The following is a 26215-nucleotide window of genomic DNA, read 5'->3' as shown; positions in this document are numbered from 1 at the left end:
CATGAGATGGGCAGCAAACAAATTTGGCAAATAAAATCAAAACACATTATTGAAAAATAGCTTCTGGTAAACTGATTCCTCCCAGTCATTATATGTTACATAATAATACTGGGAATATGACTTTTTTAGTTATAATTTCCAGCCTTTTGCTAATATGGCCTCTTTAAAAAGCAACTTCGTTAGGGTTGTTTTATGATTGTTCTGGGTCTAGATCTACTTCCATGGTTGTGTGATAAATGGTTCTTAACAAACTAGAAAAACAAGAATAAACCTGTTCTTTCCTCCTCTTTTTCTAGCTATATTTTTTTCCCCTGGTGTTCCTGGTGTTTGTCAGTAGAGGGTTAACTATCTGACATATGTTTCTAAATCTGTAAACAGCTTTTTTTTTTTCTTAAATGCTTTGTAGTATATGGTCTCACTTGCTTCAGTACTTTTTCTCTTTACTTGAAAATTGGTTTTCTCACAAAATACATATGCTTGACAAAAATGGTCAAATGCACAGATGTTTGACAATTGAAAGTAATAAATGGAAAAAAGTCTAGAAAGGAAGAGAAAAAAAGCAAATGTGCATGAATAAAAAAGATGAAATGTGTAGGGTTAGCTGTTAGCTTTGCAAACAAGGGGTAAAACCCGATTTCAGTAAAACTCTACAACTTGCATACCAATTCAGCAAGGTATAGGCAAATGGAGCAAGCTAAGCTGAGTCTGGAATGTTCTTGGCAAAACTAGTTGTTCTTCAGGCCAAGGAATGTTTAGCTACCATCTAAGTCCAAAATAATGGTTAATAGTGACTGCTGGTGCTCAAATTAATTTCCACATTGGCTGAAAACGCATTGTTTTCATGCAAGTACCTATGTCTTGGGATCATAGATATATCATGCAGTTTTCTTTTTAATACATAGTAATTTAAAGTAACTGAAAATCTATTTTTGGTGCATGAGGTGCTGTACTTTAGAACACTTTTCTTTTAATGGACATCTTCTATATTATGGTTATTGTTTCATGCTAATTTCACACCAGAGAGAAGTGGTTACCATGTTGAAAGTCTTTCTTTATATTTTAATCAAAATTGTACTGTTTATCGATTTCATTCTGTATTTCCCATTATTGGCAATACCAGCAGACATCTTTCAGTTGAATTGCTACTTATCCTCTTTTATCATTAAAAAAAAATGAGATGCCAGATATTGAATCAGGGACCTTCTACATGTTGACCATGTGCTGTTCCTTTCAGAGTTTATAGAAAAAAGGCATGGCCCAATGACATTTGTGGTATGATTTTTCAACCTTATATTTTCCTTCTGGGTCTGCCATGATTGTAATCTTCAGCCAGGCATAAGCAGAATTAATAAGCAGCTAGAGAAGAAAATTTGATGCATTACCCATACCCATATTTTTAATTTAATTTTTTTTTAAATTTTAATTTGATTTATATGCCGCCCTTCTCCGGAGACTCAGGGCAGCTTACAATGCGTTAAGCAATAGCCTTCATACTTTTGTATATTTATACAAAGTCAGCTTATTGCCCCCACAAACTGGGTCCTCAATTTACCTACCTTAGAAAGGATGGAAGGCTGAGTCAACCTTGAGCCTGGGGAGATTCGAACTTACAGTAATTGCAGATAGCTGGTGTTAATCACAATGCTTTTAGTCTGCTGCGCCACCAGGCGCTTTTATATACCCATAACCATGTCTGTGTATTTACATCCAGCTTGGTTCCTGTTAACTTCATGGAAATGTTGATATTGTTTTCTTGGCCAAAATATAGAAATGGGTTGCCTCTGCCTTATTTCAACTCTTTTCATCTTTACTTGCTTTCCTATCCATGTATTAACTAAGCCTAAGCCTGCTTAGCTTCAAAATCAAGGCACAGGCAGCCATCTTTGTGGGCATGACAAGGCTCCAGCTCCCCCCTCCCATTTTGTTTTTAAAACATAAGTTTAGCTAATGCCTACATTGGATGTATTAAGAAAATGCCATCCCCATCTCATAACAATCTTTGTAATTCTCTCAATTATATCCATTTTTGTATGTAAAAGATGCTTAGAATGATCTATGCTCATACACAAGTCATGTCGATATTTTGCATAGAGAGTGAAAGACAATAATTTTTAATTGAATTTATTTTGTAGACTTCCTTGGATTTATTATTATATTGTAAATGAAAGAAATGCATTAAAAGAACAAGACTTGATATAATTGATGATTCTACGGCTTTCCTTTCCCTTCCTTGAATCCTATGCTAAACCAATAATGAATGGCTAACAGAACTGATAACTTGATTGTCTTTCATGTGGATCTGTCCATTACATATATCCTCATTCAAGTATAGCCTTAAATCTAGTCATGGGAAATGTAAACAACAGTGCATTTTGTTGTAAAATATATCTGAATTGCAACAAGTCATCCCTTGGAAGATATACTCTTCCTTGTATGAGAGATAATAGAATTCTGTGAATATTCATGTAGTAATGAATGTTAGAAAAAAAAGAGAAGTATTTCAAATAAAATGTCTATTTAAAAAAAAACTGAGGGAAAGGAACAAAAAGGCTTAGTAGAAATATATAAATGTATATAAATCTTAAAACAATATTTGTCATGTTTACTGCTAGGTAAAGGGAAATGATAGAACAAGTTTTCTTTCTGACAGTTGGATTTACACCATGGAGGGTAGTTTCTTCTGAATTCAGTATATGATTATGCAACATGTCGAGTTAACATATGATGCTAAAATTCAAGTTTGGTTTGCATTTTGTTTTCAAAATGTTTGCTATCTTTTTTGATAACTTTGTAACTTCTGTGTTCCAAGATTTTTTTATTTGATTTCATCTTATTCTTTATCTAGCATAATATTGTTAACTAGAAATGTATATTTTCCCCTAAAACCAAGTCAGGGTAACGTTTTGTCCTTGAATTCCCTGGTACAAGTATGTCATTCTGTGTCACTTGGTGTGTACTTGATAGTGTGAGGGGCTACAGGAGGGAATCGACAACTCCACATGGGAATTAATGTCATTCTCACATCCTGTGGAAATGACTTTTGAAATGCATATAATCTCAAACATGCAAATGAGAAGCTTGCTTCACCCTGTTTAATATGAATGATCGCTTCTGAATAGCTATTATTACATGCCACATTTCAGCAATTATGTTGTTCCCAGTTTGCCAGTCTATCGTGCCAAAAAAGCAAAAGCAAAATCCACACGCAGTAAAGAAAAAGGTAGTAAAAAAACAAAACACCCCTCTTCTGTCCCTTTTGCTTTCAAACTTGCTGACTACTTGTCTGATCAGTTCCAAGTGTGTGCTTTGTGCTTCATTTGATCTAGAAAGCAGCAGTCTTGAAGGAAGAATGAGTAGTGTTTTCTTTATAGAGGAAGAAAGTGAAAAATCCCAGTGTGTCTGTTTGTTTGTTTTTCATTACCATTAGTTTGATTCTAGATTTCTGAATGTAATTACAATAGCAGAAATTACTCCTTGATTATCACTCAAAATTGGTGATAATCAATTTAAAGCAGTTGGCATTTCCTCCTCAGAAGATATTACCTAGCTGAGTAATGAAATGTTTGCAAGAAAACAAGGAAGCTCAGAGAGCACTGAGGACCCCACAGTTTCAGCCCTGAGCTACAAATTTTCTCTTCTCTTTAAATTTCAATTTGCTAGATTACTGAAACACTTTGAATACATATTTGAATCTGCTTTTACTTTGTAGATGAACAATTCATTTTAGTAGTGGCAGAGGAAATACTGATCATGATTACAATACACCTTCAAGAGTTTCAACTTCGAAACATAAACAGCAGCCCAGCAGTACCTTGGAAGGACTTCTTTGAAGCTCTCTACTCTTCCAGCCTTCAGATATTAAAGGCATACTGATACCAGCTGCTGGGACTATCCAGAGACAGTTCTTATGATAGACAAGTGTTGCTGGCAATTTACTCAGCAAGTAACCATTTTAGATTCTTGTTCATCTCATGATACTGACTGTGGTTTGAGCTGAGGGAAAAACTCCATGCAAATTACTTTCAAAATTATTAGTCTGAATATCCAGGAGAAATAAAAGTAAAATTTCCAAAATCTTCTGCACTGTGTTTTGCATTTGAGGATCTGGGTATTTTTGTTTTGCTGAGAGGAGAGTGGAAGAAATGTTAAACTGTTATTATCCAGCCATCTAGGAAAGCTTTATCTTTATCTTTCCTAAGACCATGCATTCAAACTAAGCAGTGTGTATTGCCCCATCCCAAGCAGTGGAGAACAGAAAAACCTTATGCATCTTGCAATAATGAAGATTGTTGTCTGTGTACAGAGCTAAGTGAGACAAGGAATGGATGATTGGGAATTGATATTATTCTAATTTTGCCATGAGGTGCTGGCAGCATGAGGGCAAGTAAGTTTGCTTTTTGTTTCTCTTCATTCTAACTCCTAATGTATTGAGAGGAAGGACTGACAGATAGAAGTAGGAATGCCTCCATTCCTCCCACTCCTTCCTAGTTTTTAAAAGTTGTAATGGAGATTATCCTTTTACAGTTTAAAAAGTTTTTAATGGGAAAATACATAAAACCGTATTGGCATTATTTAATGTTGAAAATTAAAATTGGAGGCTATTCTGAACCTTTCTATAAAGGGTGGGAGTAGAATTACTCTCTGTTACTATATCGGAGAATTCAAGTATGACTGTCTTTCCTAATAATGAACTCACATGGTGCTAATGGTTTTGAAGAAGTGAGCAATCTTTCCCACCGTTGACCTCTTTACGCTATTTATGTAGTCTTGCAATTTTTGAGAGCCATTGTGGTATAATGGTCAAATGTTGGACTGTGACTGGGAAGATCCAGACTCAAGTTTGCTTTCAGCCATGGAAACTCTTTGGTGAGTTTGGACATGTCACAATTCTCTCAGCCCAGCTCACTGAATAGAATTGATCCTTGAGGACAGAGGAATTGGAACAGAGAATGCTGAGTAAGCAGCTTTGAGTTCATTGAGGGAAAGTGAGATACATATTTAAGAAATAAATGAATAACTTTATGTCCTGTGTCTGGAAGATTCATGTATCTTTGTTCATAATTGTGTGTGTGTATGTTTTTTCTCTCTCTCTTGATTCTTTGTCTTCACAAAGATTTTGTCTAGAAATTGTAAACCCTCAGCTTTCCTAACTATTCTGCTCTTCAATTGTGTTGACATGCAGTTCTTGTCTTCACTAGCACAGTGATAGTTACATATAACTATTGGAACAGTTTCTCACAGCTTTTAACCTAACATTTTTAATATAGCATTGCTTGTCTCTAATGAAAACTTTGAATTAGATAGCTGTAGCAACATTTTTATGATAGATTATGTTCCAGCTTTATTCATTTACTTTCACTGTCTATGCCCAGCATCTTTCCTGCAGTGTCAGTAATATGAGAGAGTGAGTTTGGTTTTCGAGATCCTTTTATAATAGTTTCCTAACTACCTGATAGTGTCTATGAAGACATTATGTGTGCTTTCAGATATGTATGTATATTCTTTCAAATCAGTGTTTTGCTCCTGGATACTGTCCAGAAGTGTTCCTGTACAAAGAATGAAGGCAAATATTCCCAGGATAATGTTGCAGAATCAAATCTGGGTCAGTCACTGGGTCTAGAGGTTTAGTTTTCTGAGGTTTCAGACTCATGCTGGAGCCCATCATCAGGGAACTTCTCTTTCACCAGAATGCATACTTTGGGATATTCTATGAGTAGTATTTAGGTGGTGCCTGGTTGTGTGTGACTTTTTAGTTGTTGATTGGGTTGTTGATGGCTGGTTATTAAGTTGTTGGCTCTTGTTTCCTTGTGCTGCCAAGGCTATTAAATACCTGATAACTGGTGGTTAATCAACACTCCTGTTGACTGACAAAGGGCATATTTCCCAGGCTTCAACCATTTTCCTGGTTATTTTTGTACCCGCTCAGCCAACAATCTTAGTGGCTGTGAAATTGAATGTATACCCTTGTTCATTGCAATGTTCCTGTACAATTTGCACATATCAAACAGTAGTTGTGCATTAGTGCCTGTTCTTGTTAACAATCCTTGAACACAATACAAATGAACAACACTCTGTCTCTGTATTAATTTGCATTGAGAAGTTGGGTTTTACTCTGTAAATTTTCATGAGGTGGTGGTTGTCATTGTACTATACTACTGCTATATAAAATACCCAGTTCTTCTCTTTGTTTTAAATAATTCAAGAGCAGATTAGTACCCAATGTATATAATTTAGTATGCTGAAGTGGGAATATTGGTGTGTGTACTTGACTGAAATATTTTATGATCCCCTTGTTAATTATAATAAATGTTATATTGTCTATTTTCCCTTTGGTATGGAACAGGGTGGATTTGATTTAAATCGAGTTGATTTATATCACAATTTAAATCATGATTTAAATCACTAATAAAAAGGCTTGATTAAATCAACTTGATTTAAATCATAATTTTTAAAGAGCAACTGTCATCTCTGCTACTCCTTTGACCCACTGTTGACCCACCGATAGTCTCAGTGTTGCAGAATATAAAGCCTCATGCTACATAACTAAGCTCCATTTCATGCTGAATAAACTAAATTATTTATGTATCTTAAATAGAAAACTATCTTACGATAGATTTTTACCCCAAAAGTTTTTTATTAAAATAAATCCGATTTAAATCAAAAAAATCCGATTTAAATCAAAAAAATCTGATTTTTTTGATTTTTTTAAAAAAATCATTGATTTTTATCCACCCTAGTATGGAATGAAATTCTTTTGAAAAATTGTGCAGGATTTGCACTTAATATTGTATTTCCTTATAAATGGATATTGGTTTGTTTTATCTTTTTTTTTGAGGGGAAAAACATAAAAATATGAAATTAAAAAATAAAATAAAGTAATAAATTTATTTTATTAATCAAATTTATATAGCCACCTATTTCAGCAAAAGCGACTCTGGGTGGTGCATGACAATAATATAATAATAATAGCTTCTTGCTGACATAGGATTATACAAGTTAAAGAAAAGAAAAGATAGGAATAAAATTCATCTTTACCAATGCACATGATATTTGCTTGGGTATTTATTAACTAGCACTACATAAAAGGGACAGAATTTTTCCAAAGATAAAGTTTTTGAAGCATCTTCTTGATTTCTGGTGAAATTGTCATTTCTTCAGACAATTTTTGTGATGAATGGAGAGCTAGATAAAAGACTCCACAATATTATGATTAAACTGATAGCATCATCAATTCACACCTACATGTTTGTTGTACAATTTGCTGTACCTCTGTCAAAGAACTTTATACGAGAAGTTTCTTGACATCGGAATGGGACAACTTGCCATGGCCAACTTGCCACAGCCAACTCTCTGCAGCCAATTTACTGTGAGACGACTTGCCATAGGACAACTTCCTGTGGGACAATTCCACAATTTAATTAAATTATTTAAAATTATTTAAAAAATATTTTAATTTTTGTCCCATATTTTGCATCCTTTAACAATCCTATTCCATTATTTCTTTGATATTACTGTAACTCTCATCCCATGGAGAGTTGTCCTGCTCAGGTGAGTTGGCCATGGTAAGTTGTCCCACAGCAAGTTGGCCATGGTGAATTGGCCGTGGCAGGTTGGATACAGTGAATTGGCCATGATGAATTGGTCATAGTGAGTTGGCCATGGTGAGTTGGCTATGATGAGTTGTCCTAGACCCTCTTGACATCACTGTCTTCCATCTGTAACAGTCCTGAATTTTTCTTTCCCATAGGAACACTATTAAGAAAGGGAATAATAGCTAAGTGATGTATTTGATTGGTAATGGTTTTATTAGCAAATGGTTCAAAAAACTATATTTTAAACTCAAAAAGTCAGTGTATAAATCTTATTCTCTGAAATACAACTGCAAATGTCCTTTGCAAAGAAGACAAAGGAATGAAACATCACTTATTATAATGTTATCCTCAAGCATAATTTAGAACCTGCAGCTCATATCATTGTTGAGATATCTTGTTATTCTTTCTTTATAAAGGTGCTGCTAGCAAGTCATGATGGTTGAATCAGCCTCAGAGACAATACGTTCTACTCCCTCCGGTCAAAATGGTGTCAGCAGCCTAAACAATCAAACTGATGGAGGAGGAGGAGGCGGTGGCGGTGGAGGAGGATGTGGAAGAGAGGGAGGAGCCAGTGGAGAAACTAATGGAGAAATGAGCCCAGTGGAACTCCTCCATTTTCAGCAGCAGCAGGTACTGTGGACGTGGTTCTTTCATTTTCTTTCTTATTTCCCTTGATCATTTCTCTTCAGTTAAGTAGGTCTTAACTTTAGGAATATTGCAGATAATGGAAATGAAAATGAAAAAGTTATAAATCAAGTGAATAACCTGAAGATGGTAGGTCCCACATTATATTTGTTTTCTTGCATTCATAAACACGTTATTCCTAAATCCTGGGTGAGAAGAATCATTCTCATGGCACTTCTTTGTTGGTGTGTATGATGTTTTTAACAGAAACATTCATCCATGGGGGCTATTTGACTGCATCTGCTTACTAATAAACCTTGCTAAAATTTTAGGATTTAAGGTACAATCCTGGTGCATGATTGATCCTTAAGTTGTTCCCCTACATAGTTCAGAAGCAACATGTTGGCATCCTTAGAAATACTGCTTTGGTGACAAAATAAAAACATTCAAAATGGCCACAAACACTCTAGAAATACGCCAGTACGTCCCTCATTTTTTATTTATAAAAGCAGTTGTCAGTTTAGTTATACGTTTATGCTCTGTATCTCTCTGCTTGGTTTCATTTAAACTATTGTTCAACTGTTAACTGTTCTTCTTCACTTTTGTTTTATAAATAGCATTTGAACAATGGCTTCAAACAAATTTTGCAAAAATTTTTGTAAATCCTAAAGTTCCTTTCATTTCAGCTACTATAGTCAAAAACTTAATAAGCATTCATTAGTACATATTTGAATAATTGTTTTATAGGTGAAGATATGAGCAAACCTTAATCTGAAATGATGCTTCATGTTTCAAAAGGCAGTGATAATAAATACATTAGTAATAGCCTATCCTAACAGATCTAATATAATGTTAACACATCAAAAAAACATGCATATAAAAATATTGTACATCTAAATCCTCTTCACTGTCATAATCTGATATTTGTGTTTCCTCCATCATCCAACTGTTATATTTCTTCACTTACCTTTAGGTAGCTCTATAAATGGAGAGGCAGTTATAAAGTTTATGAACATCTAATTGCCTTATTTTGAACACTTATCAACTATAGAGTTGATTGCACTTCACTTGTAAATGCTATATTATCTATCCTTAAACTGCTTTTTAGAATGAAATGCCTGGATTAGCAAAGTTGTCATTTTATTTTAATTTTATATATTACACACACACACACACACACACACACACTAACATAACATAACATAACATAACATAACATAACATAACATAACATAACATAACATAACATAACATAACATAACATAACATAACATAACATAACATAACATAACATAACATAACATAACATAACATAACATAACATAAATCTTGACCACCCATCTCCCTCCCATTTCCCCAATTACTTACTTGCTCAATTTACCATATGTATAAAAATGAAAGCGAAGGCTGTCCCAAAAGAAGATTGTCAAATAAGTGAAGATTCCACCAATAGAAAATGCTACCTGTCATCCAGAGGTGGTATTCAGCAGGTTCTGACCAGTTCTGTAGAACCTGTAATGGAAATTTTGAGTAATTTGGAGAACTGGTAAATACTACCTTTGACAGGCCCTGCCCCCATCTATTCTCTGCCTCCTGAGTTGCAGTTGATCGGGAGGAAATGGGGATTTTGCAGTAACCTTCCCCTGGAGTGGGGTGGGAATGGACATTTTACAGTATCCTTCCCCTGCCACACCCACCAAACCATGCCACACCCACCAAGCCACACCTACAGAACCAGTAGTAAAAATTTGAATCCTACCACTGCTTTCATCTCAACCATTCAGAGCAATACAGTAAGCAACTTCTGCTTGCAGCGAAAATGTTGTAATGCAACAGTTGTGCCATTTGGTGTAGTTGCAGCCAGACAAGGTCCAAGCCAAATCCTTCAAAAGTATTTAAAAATAATTTGAATAAATTGCAATTAGAAAACTTCTGTTCATTAGCAGTCACTAGTGACATCACAAACAATAAACATATTAAAACATATTCATGTGTTTTCCTAGGATATCATGGTATAATAAAGAAGAAATTGCCATTTCCAATGGCTAATTTTAGCAGTGTGGGATATTTTTAAGCACAGTTGGGGAGGTATTATTAAAGTTCTGTTATATTGCAGCTATGTCAAGTACATAAAGATGGACCAAGTATCATTTGCATTCATTGTTTCTTATTGGAATTCTTAAGGACAGCTTGCTGTTTGTCCATACATCTATCCATCCATATTTACCCCCTTCTCTCCAAAGGACTCTAATAGCACTTGACACTGAATGCCTGCTAGAGTAGTTCTGCATTACACAACTGTATGTGGTTATACTGCTGTGTATCAGTTGTTTTGTATGCTGACTCTTCTGTTAATTTTGCTTTGCCTGCACATTTGAAAATGACACTCCCAATGATTCTAGAATTGTTTGTGAAGTAGTATGTACTTGCTACATTGTTTATTAGGCATTCAATATGAGTAAGGTTCCCAAGCAAAGTGTTCTACCTACCAAGCACAACTTCATCTTATCTATCATAGTAAGAATATAATCAATCAGGAAAATAGTTGTCAAAAGTTTCAAAAATATAGATAACATAGCTTAGTGAAATAATTTGTGTCAACATATAGAAATGCACTTAAACATGTCATCCAGTTGATTCTTCTATTAGCTGACTCTGCAGTTGGCTTGAAAACGGTACTTAAAGAATACTCATCATGATTTCTCAATAAATTGGATTGAGGTTATAGAGTTCAATTCTTGGGACTGATTCACTTTAGCATTCTTATTAATAAATTGGATAAAGAAGGAGAGGGATTGGTTATCAAATTTGCAGGTAATACAGAACTGGATAAGTAGTTTAAAACAGCTGTCCCAACCCCTGGGCTGCAGCCCACTACTGGGCCTTGAACCTTTCAGAACTTGGCCGTGGAACTGGCTGATGCATGCGTGTGCAGATGCATGCACGCATCCCCACTCTTGTGAGCAGCGGGTGAGTGCATGCATGCGTGTTCCATTTGCATGGAACCATCCATCCTCCCCTCCACACACAGGTCTGCAAAGCTGAAAAGATTGGGGAACTCTGGTTTAAAGGACAAATGACTCAAAATCTTGTTTTTTCAATGTATTGAACCCCCTGTTGCCCAAGAGGAATAGAAAGTTTTTCACATTAAAAAATCTGCAGTTATAGGATGTAAAAGAACTGATTTGTTAGTAATGTATATGAAACGTATATTGGAATTATTTATTTTGAGAAAGGTGACAAAGGGAGGCTATGATAGCATTCTTTCATATACTGGAAGGGTTGTCACATACAAGAACATTTTTTTTATTCTGTCTGTATTCAAGATGTAAAATAATGGTCATATGATTAAAGGAAGCAGCTTCTGATTGAATACTAGGAAAAACTTTCCAATAACAATAACAATTTTATAGTAGAACCAATTATTAAAGGTGATAAGATATATTTGCTGGAAAGGGCAATGATCAGGCAAGGATGTAATTTGGATTTTTCTTCCGTGCAGGGGTTGATTGTCTAAATGTTTCCAATTCTCTGCTGCTATTTTAGCAGTAATACCATTTCATCAAGGATTATTACCTGCATATGGTGTAGTACTTGTATATTAGCATCAGCTGCTTCTTTCATGGCATTCAAGACTTAGGCGGTCACTTAGCATTAGGAGAATATCTTGAACAGTGAATGATATGCCTGGAACTATGTCATAAACATAATTGTTAATACAGTCAGCCAATCAACAGCGACCTCTCAGGCTAGGGTCTAGGTTCAATCAGCCAAGTAGCCCGCTCTTCAATTTTCATAGAATGGGCAAATTGTCCATTGCTAATTGAAATATCCCATCTCTGGGAGCCAGTTAAAGATGGAAGACAAAGCACAAACTGTTTTGTACTCAAGATAACTATAATACTACCAATTCTACAAGCTATTTTACAGAATATGAAGTATTCATATATAAAAAAGAAGTGCATACCAAAGGTTTGTAAATGCTGTCCCAAAGGGTTGGCTTCTACACATGTACTTGGATGAAAATGAATGCTTTGTTAGAGCTACAAGACTTAGATGGTGGAAGGTAGGTACTGTAGATGGCAGATACAATTGATTCACATGATATTCTATGCACCTCTTCTGTTTTTTTGGATCTCCTTAAGGCAGGGGTCACCAACCCTCGAGCTGCAGCCCACTCCTGGGCTGTGGCCTGTTTGGAACAGGGCCATGCAAGTGGCTGGCCAGTTCACATGCATGCACACAGTTCAGCTTGTGTGAGTGGCGGACTGGTGCGCATGCGTGTAGCTTGACTTGCATGAGCAGTGGGCCGGTGCGTATGTGCACAGCTTGACTTACACAAGTGGTGGGCCAGCGCGTGCATGAGTCCACCAGGCCACCACTCACACAGGCTGGTTCCCCTCTGCCTCCCTATCAGGCCACCAAGCCATAAAGATTGGGGACTGCTACCTTAAGAAGGCCTCACAAATGAGGCAAAATAATGTGGCCCCTTTGCCTTTAGAAGCAAAAGGCCATGTTGCTTTAAAAAGCAGCATTGAAGAAGTGCTTCACACAGATTTCTGTCAAAGCAGCTCAGCCATTTGAAACCTTTCACAGACATTGTATGTACTTTATCAAATAATCAAGTAATTATGCATTTGCTGTATCTACAATCTTGCTCTTCAATTACATAAGCATGTAATAAATCAGTTTACAGTTCCATCTTGTAGTTACTGGTTTTTTTAGATCAGCTTTATGGGCTATGTCATAAATCCCTACAATCCCTGTTTAAAAGATTGACTATAACATGCTTCTGTAGGTTCCATTTGCTCACAAGAAATCCAAATAATAGTCTTATAGGAATAAATCATTATGCTACTTTTGATTCCTTCCATGTTCTTTGCCCTACACAAACATGATATTTTTTTTAAAAAAGCATGTGTTTTCTAATGGATTATACCTTTGACCCAAATTTTAGGCAGATCTTGTCAGGATATTTTTTGTGTGAATTCAAAAATCCACAAAGGGAGTTTATCTCTCACAAAATGTGCCTTTACCCATGTTTTTAAATGATGTGCGTGTGCACGTATTTGTGTATATTTCTCTATAGCTGTATCTCTGTCTCTATTTCTATCTCTATCCCAGGAATGACATCAGAGCTCTCTTTCCAGAAGAGTGCAGTGTTAGGAGTAGCCTTAAGATACTGAACAGAACCCTCAAAATCCCAGGCCTCTGGTAGAAGACCTGAGATTGAGAAAGCACATACTCCCCATAGGGGTGAGAAGGAATTTTTTAAAAATCAACAATGCAATATGCTTGGACATCAGCCTATGTTATTTTTTCATATGTTCTTTTAAATAAAGAAGTGTGTACAGATGTGCTAAGTTTGTTGTGTATAAAAGAACAGTGTAGGAACTACAAGGATTTTTCTGCATGCATTTTTTTTGACATTTAAGTATTTGTTTAAGGATACATGTGGAAATAGTATTTACACAGTAACTGCATAGATGTCTCTGAATATGTATTCATATATAAATACATGCTGGTTAGCTCTAAAATAAGTAAAGGGTCCTTGGTGCTCTCTGAACTTCGCTGTTTTCTTGTAGACGTTTCATTACCCAAACTAGGTAACATCATCAGGGCTAGTCATTTCTAAAATGAGTTTTAGAAAACATAATATGTTCCTCCTCATTTACTAAATATGGCAATGAGTCCAACCATATTGGAGATTGCCTCCCTAAGCCATAAATGTTAGTGTCAGAGCTATAAAAAAATTTCTATGATGCTTTTAATAGCTAACACTGTAAATCCATTACCTTTACATTAGATTACAATGCAATGTACAATGTAATCTACATTACATTACAACTGTTTCTTATTCAGTCAAGCCTCTGTTTTCCTGATCTGAAAGGAAATTGCGTCCTGCTTTTTGGAATCGTCCTGCAGAATGATAGAGATGAACCATCTCCTGTCACAGATGTGTTTGTGCTTGTGGCCTTAGTAAAGTCTGTCTTCATAATGCCTACAATCTCGGCAGTGTAATTCAATTAATTACTTTGTAGGCTCTATTTCACTAGGGGTCTAAATACTGCAGTGCTCAATGAGCAGAAAGTCCTTTACTGAGACGGGTGCTGATTGGTTGGGCCATTAAAATCCACAGAAAAAAAATTGTCATGTTTACTCAATGCCTCTCCCAATCAATGTGGAAATTGCTAGATATTTCTAAACAAGAGCTTATAATATGATATGGTTTTACTTGATGTTGTACACTAGGTATCACTCAGAGGCAACAAATATTATGTTTATATATTTATTATACTCACTTGTATAGGGTTACGCAAACATCTGTGTGGCAATTATTTTGAAGAAGTGCTTATGAAACATTCAATTAGTTAGACATTGGATTCTTGAATTCCATATGAACTAGCCAAGTGGATGACAGTTTTCTCCAAATTTCTTTTCATTTATGAATTATGTATTTTTGCAATTTATGTAATGTTCCCTACCCCTTTCTAGTATTGGAAATATTGTATTTATTGTTGCTATCACTATGGACAATATTAACTGCAGTTTAATTTTTTTCCCTTAGCCTGCAAAGATCATAATATTGTTTCCATTGTGTAGGGAAAAAAATGCTCAGCCTATATCTTCCCTTTGGAGAAAGGATTAAGATATGAAATAGGTGTGCTAAACAATATGGAGGTTTGATACATTTTCAATGTGAAAAATTGGCCTGTTGAAAATTTGTATGTTTTTTTAAAAAATGTTATGTGATTTGTAGCATTCTGAGGGTTATAAAACTATACGGGGGTATAAATTATCCATGCCTCCAATATAGTTGATTGAAGTGATAGAAGAAAGAAGAAATAAACATTCTTTAATATCCTTTACTTTTATCAGAAAAGGCAAATCTAGCAAAGATAGCCTCTTAAATCTATCCTTCCATTTATGTATCTTAACTGTAAAAGGAGGCTATAGGCATGTGTATGTGTGCACCCACACATGCACACTTGGAATCATTATCCCAAATAATGTTTGCCTTCACTTAAATGCATTCCCTGATGCTGTATATAATTAACCTGTGGAACTCACCAGTGCGAGACAGTACTTAAAGGCAGAGGAAGTTTTGAACACAGATGGCATCTGCAGTGACAATAGCTCAGATGAGAATCATTGGTGCCATCAATCTTCATGCTTCAGGAAACAAGCTGAGCAGCAGCTGGGGTCAGTAATAAATGTCCCCATCTATAGAGTTTTGCACAATTAGGTACTTCATGAAGGATTTACACCTTCTCGAGAAGTATCCCATGTCTGCCCCTGCTTAAAAGGGTAACCTAGCCATCAGCTTGTTTCTGTCTGACAGCTTCTGTCTCTTCCTTGTGCTTTAGACCCCAATACATGTTAACCTCAATGCTTTTTCCTGTTGAGCCCTAATTCTCAAGAGGAGAAAGGAGAGAAAGAAAATATGGACTGTAAAGAAGACTGTAAGGGAAATATTAGTTTTCCTTCAGGTATCAGGCCAATGCAAAATGCAGTGTCTAATAACCTCCATGCCATAAGATGGTCCAGGGTGCTACGAGATGAAAGAAATTTTGTTCTGAATAATTTCTCTCTGAGGACAAATAGCTAATACCGTGTTTCCCCGAAAATAAGACCCTGTTTTATATTTTTTTGAACCCTGAAATAAATGCTTGGCCTTATTGCCGTGTGCTCAAAAGCCCGATTGGGCTTATTATCAGGGGATGTCTTATTTTGGGGGAAATAGTGTACCATCAAATGAGGAAAGTTTAAAGTGTTCTGGTGTAGGACTAAATGTAATTTAAGTTGGCTTCATTTGGAAAGATACAATGTCAATGCATCATGAGTTGTGTATATGAAACTCATTATCACATTCACTGATGACAGTTTCTTTTAACTTGGTCTTTGCCAACCTGGTACATTTGATAAGTGGGAACTTCACTTCTAGAATAATCTAGCCAGCATGGCTAAGCATGGCTTAAGAATTCTGGGAGATGAATTCCGTTAAGGTGGATAAGGTGCCCAAGTTGTGACAAAGCCACACCCACAGAACCAGTAGTAAAATTTTTTGAAACCCACCACTGACAACATTGTGTGTTTCTGGCTTCATAATCTATCCAACTGTCTAATCAATGGGGAGACTCCTTCCTTAGTCACATATTTAGTTGAGCAATGTGTAGACAACCCCCTCCCCCCGGTACTAAAAGTACTGATATATGTTTGTACTTCGGTAACAATCAAAACCACAGTCCTTGGAGTTCAAATCAGTCCTGTGTCCACTCTCATATTTTCTTTCTTTTTCTAGTGACAGAAAGGTGGATTTTCCCTAAACTTAGGTGTACCGAGCCACCACTCCAGTGCCTTCACCAGACTGATCACTGGATAATCTTTGTTTCCAATATCAAATACATATATATATATTAGTCTGCAGTATCCAACATAAGGCAATCATAACTTTATCATATAGCATGTTAGTTGAAACAATGCTTCTTGTCCCAGTGTATAGCCTTATTTTATTGAACTAAATTGGTTTTGCAGATGAGCATTCAGTAATGCATTCTATCATTTTGTTAGAGAAATTCTCAAATTCCTTGCAAGTGGTAATATATTTTCACAAAACAATTGAACATCTGGGACAAAACAATTACACAACCTTTGAGAGATGTACACTAACTATCTTCCTGTAAAGAGACAAAGTGATTTGCTCAAGACACTGTAAGAGCGTTTCTGCATGACAGCTTTAAGCCGCTTGTTTGTGCTAAAGCCAACTGGAAATTAAGCCAGTTTAAGAAATTGCTGTCTGGAATTCAGACTCTTCATCAGCTTTAGCAAGGTGTCTTGTCCAGATGGTGGTTGCCATGGCCCCTGATTGGTGGATTCCCCTGTTTCTTTACCCCTCTCACCTGGTCTGGAAAATCAAGCACCATTCACCATGTGGATAAGTCTTTAAATATGTGGTTTCTACTGACAGGTGTTTTGTTTAAGACCCCCTTCATTAACTCCCTGCACATTTGTGGCATCTTCCTTTTTATACACTATTGAACTAGTCTTTTTTAAAAAGGAAAGAAACGATCACAATTTTACTATTCTTCACTTGGGCTGAAAGGTTTCAGCCATCCTCTGTTGAGATTGTGTGTTTAGAAAAGGGCATGCAGGCTGGCAGCCCAGGACACATGCCAGGGCCTGAAGGCATTTGCTCCACAATTCATAGGAGCCAAACAGAGTGGAGACATTTTCTGCTAATAAAATGAAGGGCAGTGGGTGGATCACTCAGCACTACTTGTGAAAGCAGAAGTCGAAAAATACCACTTTTGATGCAGACAAGAAAAAGCAAGTATAGATTGCTTCAGCAGTGGGCTGTGGTGAGGAAGAGGGCAAGTTAAGGATGACAATATGCGTTACTGCTCTTATCCTCATGTTTGAGGAAGCAGTGTGGAGGAGCTCTGAATGCTGAGGCAATGAATAAAGTTAATTACTCTCTGGCTTTTAGATTGCCGCTTGGTCTGAAAGATGATTTCTTGATCTTTTGGTAATTTGTACTTTTTTTATCAATAAATAAATAATCTGCAGACTGAAATCACTTGATAAAGATATTGTGAAGATGCCTATTCCAAACATGAAGTTTAAAAGAACCTTTTAGATAATATAGAAAAGAATTTTGTTGTGATTATTCCAGCTGTTGTACAGGTATAACATGTTCTCTCCACCTCTTCCCAGGCAGACAGAGTGCCCAACTCCTGAGCTTATGGTAAACAAGGTCTGGAAACGTGAGCTGGGCTGTGGAGTAATGAGGTGACAGAAAGAGAGAGAGATAAACAGAGAGAGTCAGAAGTCAGGCATCTGACAGGAGTTTAGACTGAAACAAACAGCATTGGCAAGAGAGCACACGTCACTTTTGAACAAGACAGAGTGTCTGTTTCCATGCAACGGGCAGAACTGAAGAGCTTGTTTAAACAGAGATGAAAGGAGCAAGGAGACAGAGTGACCTGTAGCCAGTGTATGGTCCTGATGTTAGAAAAAAGGAAGGGAGGTGTAAGGTAAAGAAGAAGGGAGTTGCTGAATCCTAATTCATTGTTTCTTTAAAAAAATCTGGGATGGGTAAGTAAAGACCTTGAGAATTCCATGCAAAGATATCAGTAAATTTGGGGTGTTTCATTTATGAATTAAACAAGAACTCAATTTAACAAACAGGAAAGCAGAACCAGTAGTATATGATTTAACCACCTCTGTTGCTAAATCTGTGGCCTCAGACTGACAAAGCACGGCTACTTGGTATTTAGGGGAAGAGTATTTGAACCCAAAATCAGAACTTTTTTAAAAATTTTTTTGCTAATGGTGGTTACTTCCCACTTCTGGACTTCTGCCTCATAAGTCTTGTTAGTTTTCTGTATCTTCTGAAAACTTTTCATTTTATCAGACTTTTCAACCTCATATTCCTGCTGCTTATGCCATGTCTCTCATCTTTTTTTCTACTGCCTTTCTCTATCCACCTTGCCCTTTCCCATTTAATGCAGGATGGTCTCTAAGAAAACATTAAATATTGTGTGCAGCTGTTAAAAAAAAAAACAGTCATTTTATGTTCTGCATTTTACTAGGAGTCTATAGTCAGGACCTGTGTTTGTGCAACTCATAATTGAAAGTACTTTTATAAGTAATAGTACATTTGTATAATAACAGGTACAGTTGTATAATAATTTGTATAATAACAATGTTCTTATGTAGATATGCCTTGTTGCTAGAATAGATTAGGCTCTGAATACCTTTGAAAGAGATTGAAACACATGGGAGCATGAATACAGTTGTTATCTGTGACTCATTAAAACAGTTGTGTCTGTTTCCAGGGTTGTGTGGTTTCAGCAAATATCTCCCCTGCTTTCCCTTTGCAGACAGTTAAAAAAAGATGTGTTTGCTTTAATGACTCATATATAGATGCCAAAGCATCTTTCTAGATATTATCACTTGCCCAGATAAGCTACCAAAACATATGCAGTTGTGCTAAGGAATGTTTTAAAATGCTTCTTCCCACATCCAGGTACCTATAGATCATACAGACTGATATTTGAATCTGAAGTAGTAGTGCTGTATGAACAAGTTTCTTATGCAATAAAAAGTGTTATATATAAAGCTTCTACAAGTAATCCTGGTACACAGTAAAACTTTTCAACAATATGCACCAGCAAATAGATCTAAATTGATCCTTCACGAATTGCTTGTGGAAGCTGAAACTAAAGTACTGAATTCTCAAATCTCAGTAGAGATTTAGTTGGGCTCCTAAGCGCATTGTTAAAGAAATAAGTATATGTGTTTTTCAACTGCAACCTAAATCAAGGGTTCTGCTTTTGTTGGAGAACTCTGGGCCCATTTGTGCTCCTTACACTGGCTCATTTAAGTGTTGTTTTTTTAAAAAATGGAAAATATGTTTTAGGACTTCTTCCTTGCATTCTGAAAGACCAGAGGTCAAGAGCCCTTGATTGTAAGCAACTCAGGTCTGGAAATATAGCTCCAACAATATGCTCTGGCGTGTCTTGTTCATCTGAATTGTGTTCACTTTCAAAGTAATTGTGGAATAATGTCTATTTATAGCCACACTTAGTTCGCAAGGGTCAGTATACCTGCAATCTAAAAGCCGGTTTAGCATACTGTACACATACAGTTCTGTTGTAATTCTGCTCTGAAATGTCTTCAGTAAATGGGGAGAACAACACTCATCTCTTTCCAAGGATGAAAGTATTAAATGCAATTTCCAGAAAGGCTTCTACAGATCTTGTCTGAGAATGGGAAGAACAGAGGAATCACTTCCCAGCTTTCTCTAGCAAATTTGATGCTGTTAGGAGAAAAAGCTTAAGTTTCAATGGTGGGGCCCAGTTGAAAAATGTCCTGAGATTCAATAGCATGCACTTACTTTGTGGCAAAGGTCATGGGAGGTTAAAGGTCAGTCAGGGTCATGGGAGGGTTGCCTAGCATCTGGGAACTCCCACAGTGGTTGCTGTGGGAACACCGAGAGACCTCCAGTGTGCTAACATCCTGTAACGAGATTCAGAAGAGCTCCAATCTTTATACAATAATGAGTTTTTAACTTGGGCTAAGTCCACCCCTCCAGAACCATGTCCTCAAATGCAGATCCCTTTAATCTGTAGGAAAGGGGTGGGGGGTGGAGGCGGATACTGCAGAGACTGCAAAGTGAAAAACAAGGCAACATGGTGAAAAATAACCCTCTCCCTTGCTCAATACAATGAGGGTAAGAATATAACCCTGAGTAGTAGGCTTAGGACAGAATTATGGTGCTCTTGACTTCCCTAGGAGCCTTTGATAAGAACATCTGGAGAAAGATTAACTCTTCAGAAACCTATTGTTTTTCTCCTGTATTTGCTCGACAGTATGATCAATCTGGTAACTAGAATTCTGACACAAATGTCCCTCTCTGCTGGAGTGGCCAGACTAACCATGCTGTAAAGCCAATGTTTATCATCTGGCTTTGAACTAAGTTTTGTTTCAGCGTGTCTGGGATATTTGTAACTGTTACTATGATCCTTTTTCTCTCAAAGCAAGGATCTTTGCCAGATGTCTGCAGGCACAAGTAAGCCTATATCTTAGGCAGTTAAGTAATGCTGTGAAGACTATTCTTTATAGTGAATTATATTTGACAATTGCTTTCTGTCTGTACTCTGCTCAAAAATACTTGACAAAATGCAGAGTGAATTGTGAGAAAGAGGCTGCATCTTGTTTACATATCCTGACTTTGAAGGTGGGCTAATAATTTTCCTCTATGCAGTATTCCCCTCTCTCCATATATCTTTTAAAGCAGAAATCTGCCAGTGTGTTTGGCCTTCTGATGGGCTAACTAGATTAGTAGGTATTCAGTTTTTAAATTCTGCAGAACCATCATTTGTTCCATTAATCTTTTTTTTAAAAAACTAAGTGCCAGCTCAGGTGTTGCTAATTTCAAAACAACCATTACAGTGATCTAATATATTGAAATGTCTCAATTGTATATTTAATATAGTTTCATAAAATTTCTGATGGTTTTGAAGGATTAGGGACATATATTGTCACACAACATCTGATTTCTAATTTAATGAATCCATACTACACATTTGTTGGAAAAGTACTGTGGCTATTTAGCAGGACAGTTCCAAAGTGAGTATCTTTTACTTTTCTACCTTTAAACCTTTGATGTAGTAGTAGTAGCAGAATAGAGATGGAAAGTAGGACTCCAGGTGATCTTTTCTATATTCTGTACCATGGAAAAAAAAAGTTGATGGAATGGGAATGATATATTCAGCAACATTCAGAAGGTGTAGAATAAATCAGAGAATGGATAGTGAAATAGTCATTCAAAGACAGCTAGTAAGTGCATGCTATTGAATCTCAGGACATTTTTCAAAGGGTCAGAATGATGAGAACATTTCACCATTCCAACGCAAGATTGAAAATAGGAAATGTTATGAAAACCATGTTAAATATACAATTTATGTATATTTAGAGCCATCTACAATTATGGTATGTATAGTTCTTATGCTTAGGCTTGTTTATGGAATGCCACTGAAGCTGAATTCTTGTTTGGAAGGCTTCTTCCAGTATTATAGTTAGTTCAGAAACAATAAAATCTGAGGATGAGTAGAGGAATACACAGGAAGTTAGGTCTTGATTTTCCAAACAAATAATGTTGATTTTTTTTTTTAAAGAAGCCAATGTTTGAAAAAGTCATCATCAGTATGATTGGTAATCTAAAACATTTATTTTTAGCTTTTAATCTGAAACATAAAATTGCAGTTAAAATAAAAACAGAAATGAGAAGATATTTTATTATGGACATAGACATTTCTTTCTCAAACTAGGCAACAATAAAGCATTCTAGGACATACTTTTTCATTAAATAGGAAACAAACTAGTTACTTTTGATAGTGCACTTATCACCATGGCATAATGAAACATTTGAAAATGTTGAAATACATGGTTAGCTGACAATAATTGACAGTGATCTGCCAATCCTACAAAAATTATAGAAAGTACTCGTTCAAAGAAAAGTTTCTAAAAGAAATCAGTATTTTTAAAAGAAGTAAAAACAGAATAACGACAAAATAACAAGAGTTGGAAGGGGGCTTGGCGTCTTCAAGTCTAACCCCCTGCCTAAGCAGAAAACCCTATACTGTGTCTGACAAATGGTTGTCCAATCAATGGTCACAAATGTACAGGCATCATGGGAGTACAGAAAGGTCTCTCATAATTGGTAATGTCATAGATATTACCCATTAAGTGCCCTGGCAACTGCACCGCCTATTACACTTAGCAAGTGCACAGCAATGGCAGTGCTAACTGGTAGGGGAGAATGTCATTTATTCTGCAATCCTAAAACAAGAATATAATATTTAAAATAGAGTCTTAATCTAGGTGTGATGTTTTAACATAAAGAAATGAAGCTCAAGAACCTAGAGAGTTAGGACAGACTTATCCTTAAGATTTTCTTTTTATTCTGGCTGGCAGGCAGGCAAGAGAAGTAGCAGTTCCTTGCTAAACCTTACTTTCGTGGCCACTTATCTAGAAAATTCAAGAAGAAGCAGGTAATCAACTAATTACTTCAGAGGAATTGGATGCTGGTTAACTGATTAGTGGAAAAGAATACTAAGAGCCATTGATTGATTGCTTAAAAAGAAGCATAATAGGAAACTTAAAAATACTTTCTTTTTGCAATTTTGAAAAAGAAGGAAACTTTCTAAAGTGTAATCTTTGCTCATAATCTATATTTTTTAATGACATCTTATATTTGATGATGTAAGTTTTTCACTACAGCAAACTGGATAGAATAAGAGTGTGTGAACCTCTCTCCCTCCCTCCCTCCCTCCTTCCCTCCCTCCCTCTCTTTCTACAGTACAATACAGAAGACTGTATGAGTTTTAAGTTTGAGTTTAATTTTACTTCCTAAAAATTTACTTACTTTTTACTTACAAAAAAATTGACAGTGCTATTGACAGTGATATTTAGTGCTACTGAAATACAGCTTAAAGATTAAAAAAACGTTTAAAGCCCCTAAGGGAAGGGTTTGATATATTCTTCCCCTACCTACCATCCACAACAGCGTTTCCACACATGTGATTCATGTGCTTTCAAATTTTTGAACTCGGGGGCTGGGAAAAGTGGATTTCATAAACCCTCTCCTTTTTATTGTAATAGCTGTAAATTTTCAAGTGACTTTTCTATTGCTCAAATCCCCATTGGATATAGGTTGGGCACCCTATTGCTTCAAGCACCAAAAGAAAATATCAGATTATTTCATCCCGTTTAGAAACAAGCTATTCTCTCCTAAGATAATTCTCTTGATTCTGAGTAACTGCTTTTTAAAAATATAATGAAATAATACTGGCCCATCTGGAAAAACCATTTCATTGACAAGGTATAGTATTTATTTTGTCTCTTTGGAACCAGTTTTATGACAGACATATGTTATACTAATGTTAAGTGAAAATAAGCTTTTAAAACGGAGTCGTTCATATTAAACAGAGTGAAGGTGTATCTACATAGATTGGAGAATAACTTGACCACATAAAACTGTTCAATGGATCTGATCACATTTCAAATATACGTTTGTAAAACATTATTAGAGTATTTTAAGATAAAAATGAAAAGTTGGAGCACTTAAATGATCATCAGCTTTCTATTACTTCGCCTGATTTATAGTTCCTAAATGAATATAAAACCGATTTTTTTTTAAAAAAAAATGAGAGAACCTGTTTCTTCTCTCCTTTGTTAGTGATGTTTTTGACCAAGGAGGGTGATAGATAAAAATTTAAGTCCTACATAGACTTTGTAAGGAGTTGGTAACATGTGGCTATAAAAAAATAATGAGCTTGGAAGTTAGAGACATTTCTTTCAACAAATTGGAACAATCTGACCACATGTTGCTGCTTTTTTATACCATTTAGTTCTGATCATATAAAAATAAGCAGATGTAAGTATGTATTTCAGGGTGATAACATTTCTTGATAATAGCTATCCAAAATATGTGATCAAATGTTTTAAAACTGCTGAACTTGGAATATGTTATTTTTTATGAGGTTAGTATAACAAAACATGAAATATGTATGGCTTTTTCATACTTTTCTGATTAAGTATTTTTTTAGTAGTTGCACACGTGTATACATAGATATTTAGCCATCACATTGTTCCCTTTCTGGGTATGTAACAATATCCAGAGTGAATTAAAAGAAATATAGCAGTAGACCTTAGAAATTGAAGGTTTGATTATACTAAAAACAGAAATAATGTTAAAATAATTTACATCAATACAATTCACTGCATTTCTCTATATTTTTCTAACCTTGGAAACTGTTCTTACTTCCATCATGTCCACATATGGCTTCAAATTTTGCTGTTTATCCTTTAAGCTTCTCACTTCTCTTTTTTGAGGAATTCATCTACTCCATTCATCCATGACTTGCTGTCTTTCCCTTTCTCTCAATTCATTCACTCTTCCTTTATATATTTGTTTTGCTATTTGATCCTGCTCCATTTTCATTATATGACCAGATCACCTCAATGTACTTTCATACCAGCAGTCTTTTTTGCATTCAAGTCACAGTCATTCATGACCCATTCACCCTGACCCATTTTTCACCATAACATTTCTTAAATGCCCTATTCCCACTGCATTAAATTTTTGTGTTTCTTCTAACAAACCTAGCTCCCTCTTCTATATTAAAAGTGGTAAAACCACCATAGCCACTTTCATATCTTTCAATATTCATTCCTTAAAATAGGCCACAGACTATTCATTACTTTTTGATCAACATTTGCATACATTAATTTCCACCTCTATTATTTACCATTTGAATAATCCTATTATTCCAAAGCACATACATTTATTTACTTGCTGTGGTTTACAGCAGTATCTTGTATTTATTCATTCCATTTTTCTCTGTCAAATACAGCTTTACTGATGTGCGATAAATTGATAGATCATTCTTGTTGCATTATATACTGTACCCGATCATTTAGGCAATATCTGTATGTATTTCTATCCCCAACTAACCTATCTCTGCTGTCACTGTAAGTTTTTCATAAATTATCCATTAATATATTAAGCCATTAAGAGGACATTAGACATCCTTATTCCATGCTCAGTTTAAAGCATTCATTAAGCCTTCTATTTATTCTCATGCATACAGTTTATTTCCGTAATATCTTGCTCTTATCTTTTCAGCAGTCCAAGCCTCCATTTTCAATTTAACCAAAATAGTCCATAATTCAGGCATAGTGACTTTAACAATTTTTCCTCTAAATTAACAGATTTTCTTTCAGAAAACATACAGAATTTGCATCATCCTTATATAGCTCACTAATTCTCGCAGTCTTTCATCATAGGCCATTAAGTCGACCATGCTTTCAGATTTATATTATTTCCTTTCTTATGTGAACATATGAATAAACTTATAGCTGCACGCAGAAGTTTAGGCACTTTTGGTCAAAGTTTAGGCACTTTTGGTCAAACTATATGTTTAAATAAACCCATAAGTAAATGTAAAGTGACAGAATGTCAATAGGGTATAAAGTTAAAAACATCTATTTGCAAATTTGAAAGCATGCTTATTATGTATTTGTTATTGTTTATATGTAATTTATAAATTAAAAATAAAACAGTGAATACGTGAAGTAGAGAAGTTTGGATGCTCTCATTGATTCAATTCTTTAATTTGAAGTTGTTAATGAGTGCATGTCTGCACACACACGTACACACAACAAGAGACACCATTGTCTTAGGTCTACAATTGACTATGTGATGATAATTTCACAGGTGAACAAATACTCTGACCTACCTCAGATTAGGTATTATTTTTCTGTCTGCTTTAAATGGGTTCTTCTAAGCAGTTTCTTCATTAGGTGAAAATACAGTTTACCAACTCTTACAAAGCAGGGGAAGAATTATTTTAAATGGTCCTTAAAATTTTGTGGTGGTTTTGAATTTTCTTTTTTTCTACATAAATATCATTTAAAACATGAACTTTTAT

At 35.6% G+C, this 26215-nt stretch overlaps 1 protein-coding gene and 2 long non-coding RNA genes across 18 annotated transcripts in view; 2 read left to right on the top strand and 1 right to left on the bottom strand.

The window, feature by feature from the left end:
- Positions 1–26215, top strand: part of FOXP4 (forkhead box P4) — a 170957-nt gene that overhangs the window by 49123 nt on the left and 95619 nt on the right. For 15 of the 16 annotated variants that reach the window (XM_034414574.3, XM_034414567.3, XM_087889538.1 and 12 more), the window contains exon 2: positions 8009–8222. In XM_034414574.3, coding sequence (XP_034270465.1) covers positions 8025–8222 — 198 coding nt within the window. In that variant the 5' untranslated portion in view covers positions 8009–8024. Of the gene's footprint in view, positions 1–3709; positions 4385–8008; positions 8223–26215 lie in introns of all 16 variants that reach the window. The other variant, XM_087889533.1, reaches the window with a different exon arrangement.
- LOC117663944 (uncharacterized) lies at positions 7783–11896 on the bottom strand. Its single transcript, XR_004590880.2, has 4 exons — positions 11793–11896; positions 9976–10099; positions 9585–9728; positions 7783–8296 (listed from the first exon to the last, which is right to left on the bottom strand). It is a non-coding gene; the product is annotated as an uncharacterized LOC117663944 (long non-coding RNA).
- Positions 11882–13572, top strand: LOC117663945 (uncharacterized). Its single transcript, XR_004590882.3, has 2 exons — positions 11882–12282; positions 13341–13572. It is a non-coding gene; the product is annotated as an uncharacterized LOC117663945 (long non-coding RNA).

This window comes from Pantherophis guttatus, chromosome 3 (assembly GCF_059756535.1).
Source record: "Pantherophis guttatus breed Tessera chromosome 3, ASM5975653v1, whole genome shotgun sequence".
Taxonomy (NCBI): domain Eukaryota; kingdom Metazoa; phylum Chordata; class Lepidosauria; order Squamata; family Colubridae; genus Pantherophis; species Pantherophis guttatus.
This window is presented reverse-complemented; position numbering and strand designations above follow the sequence as displayed.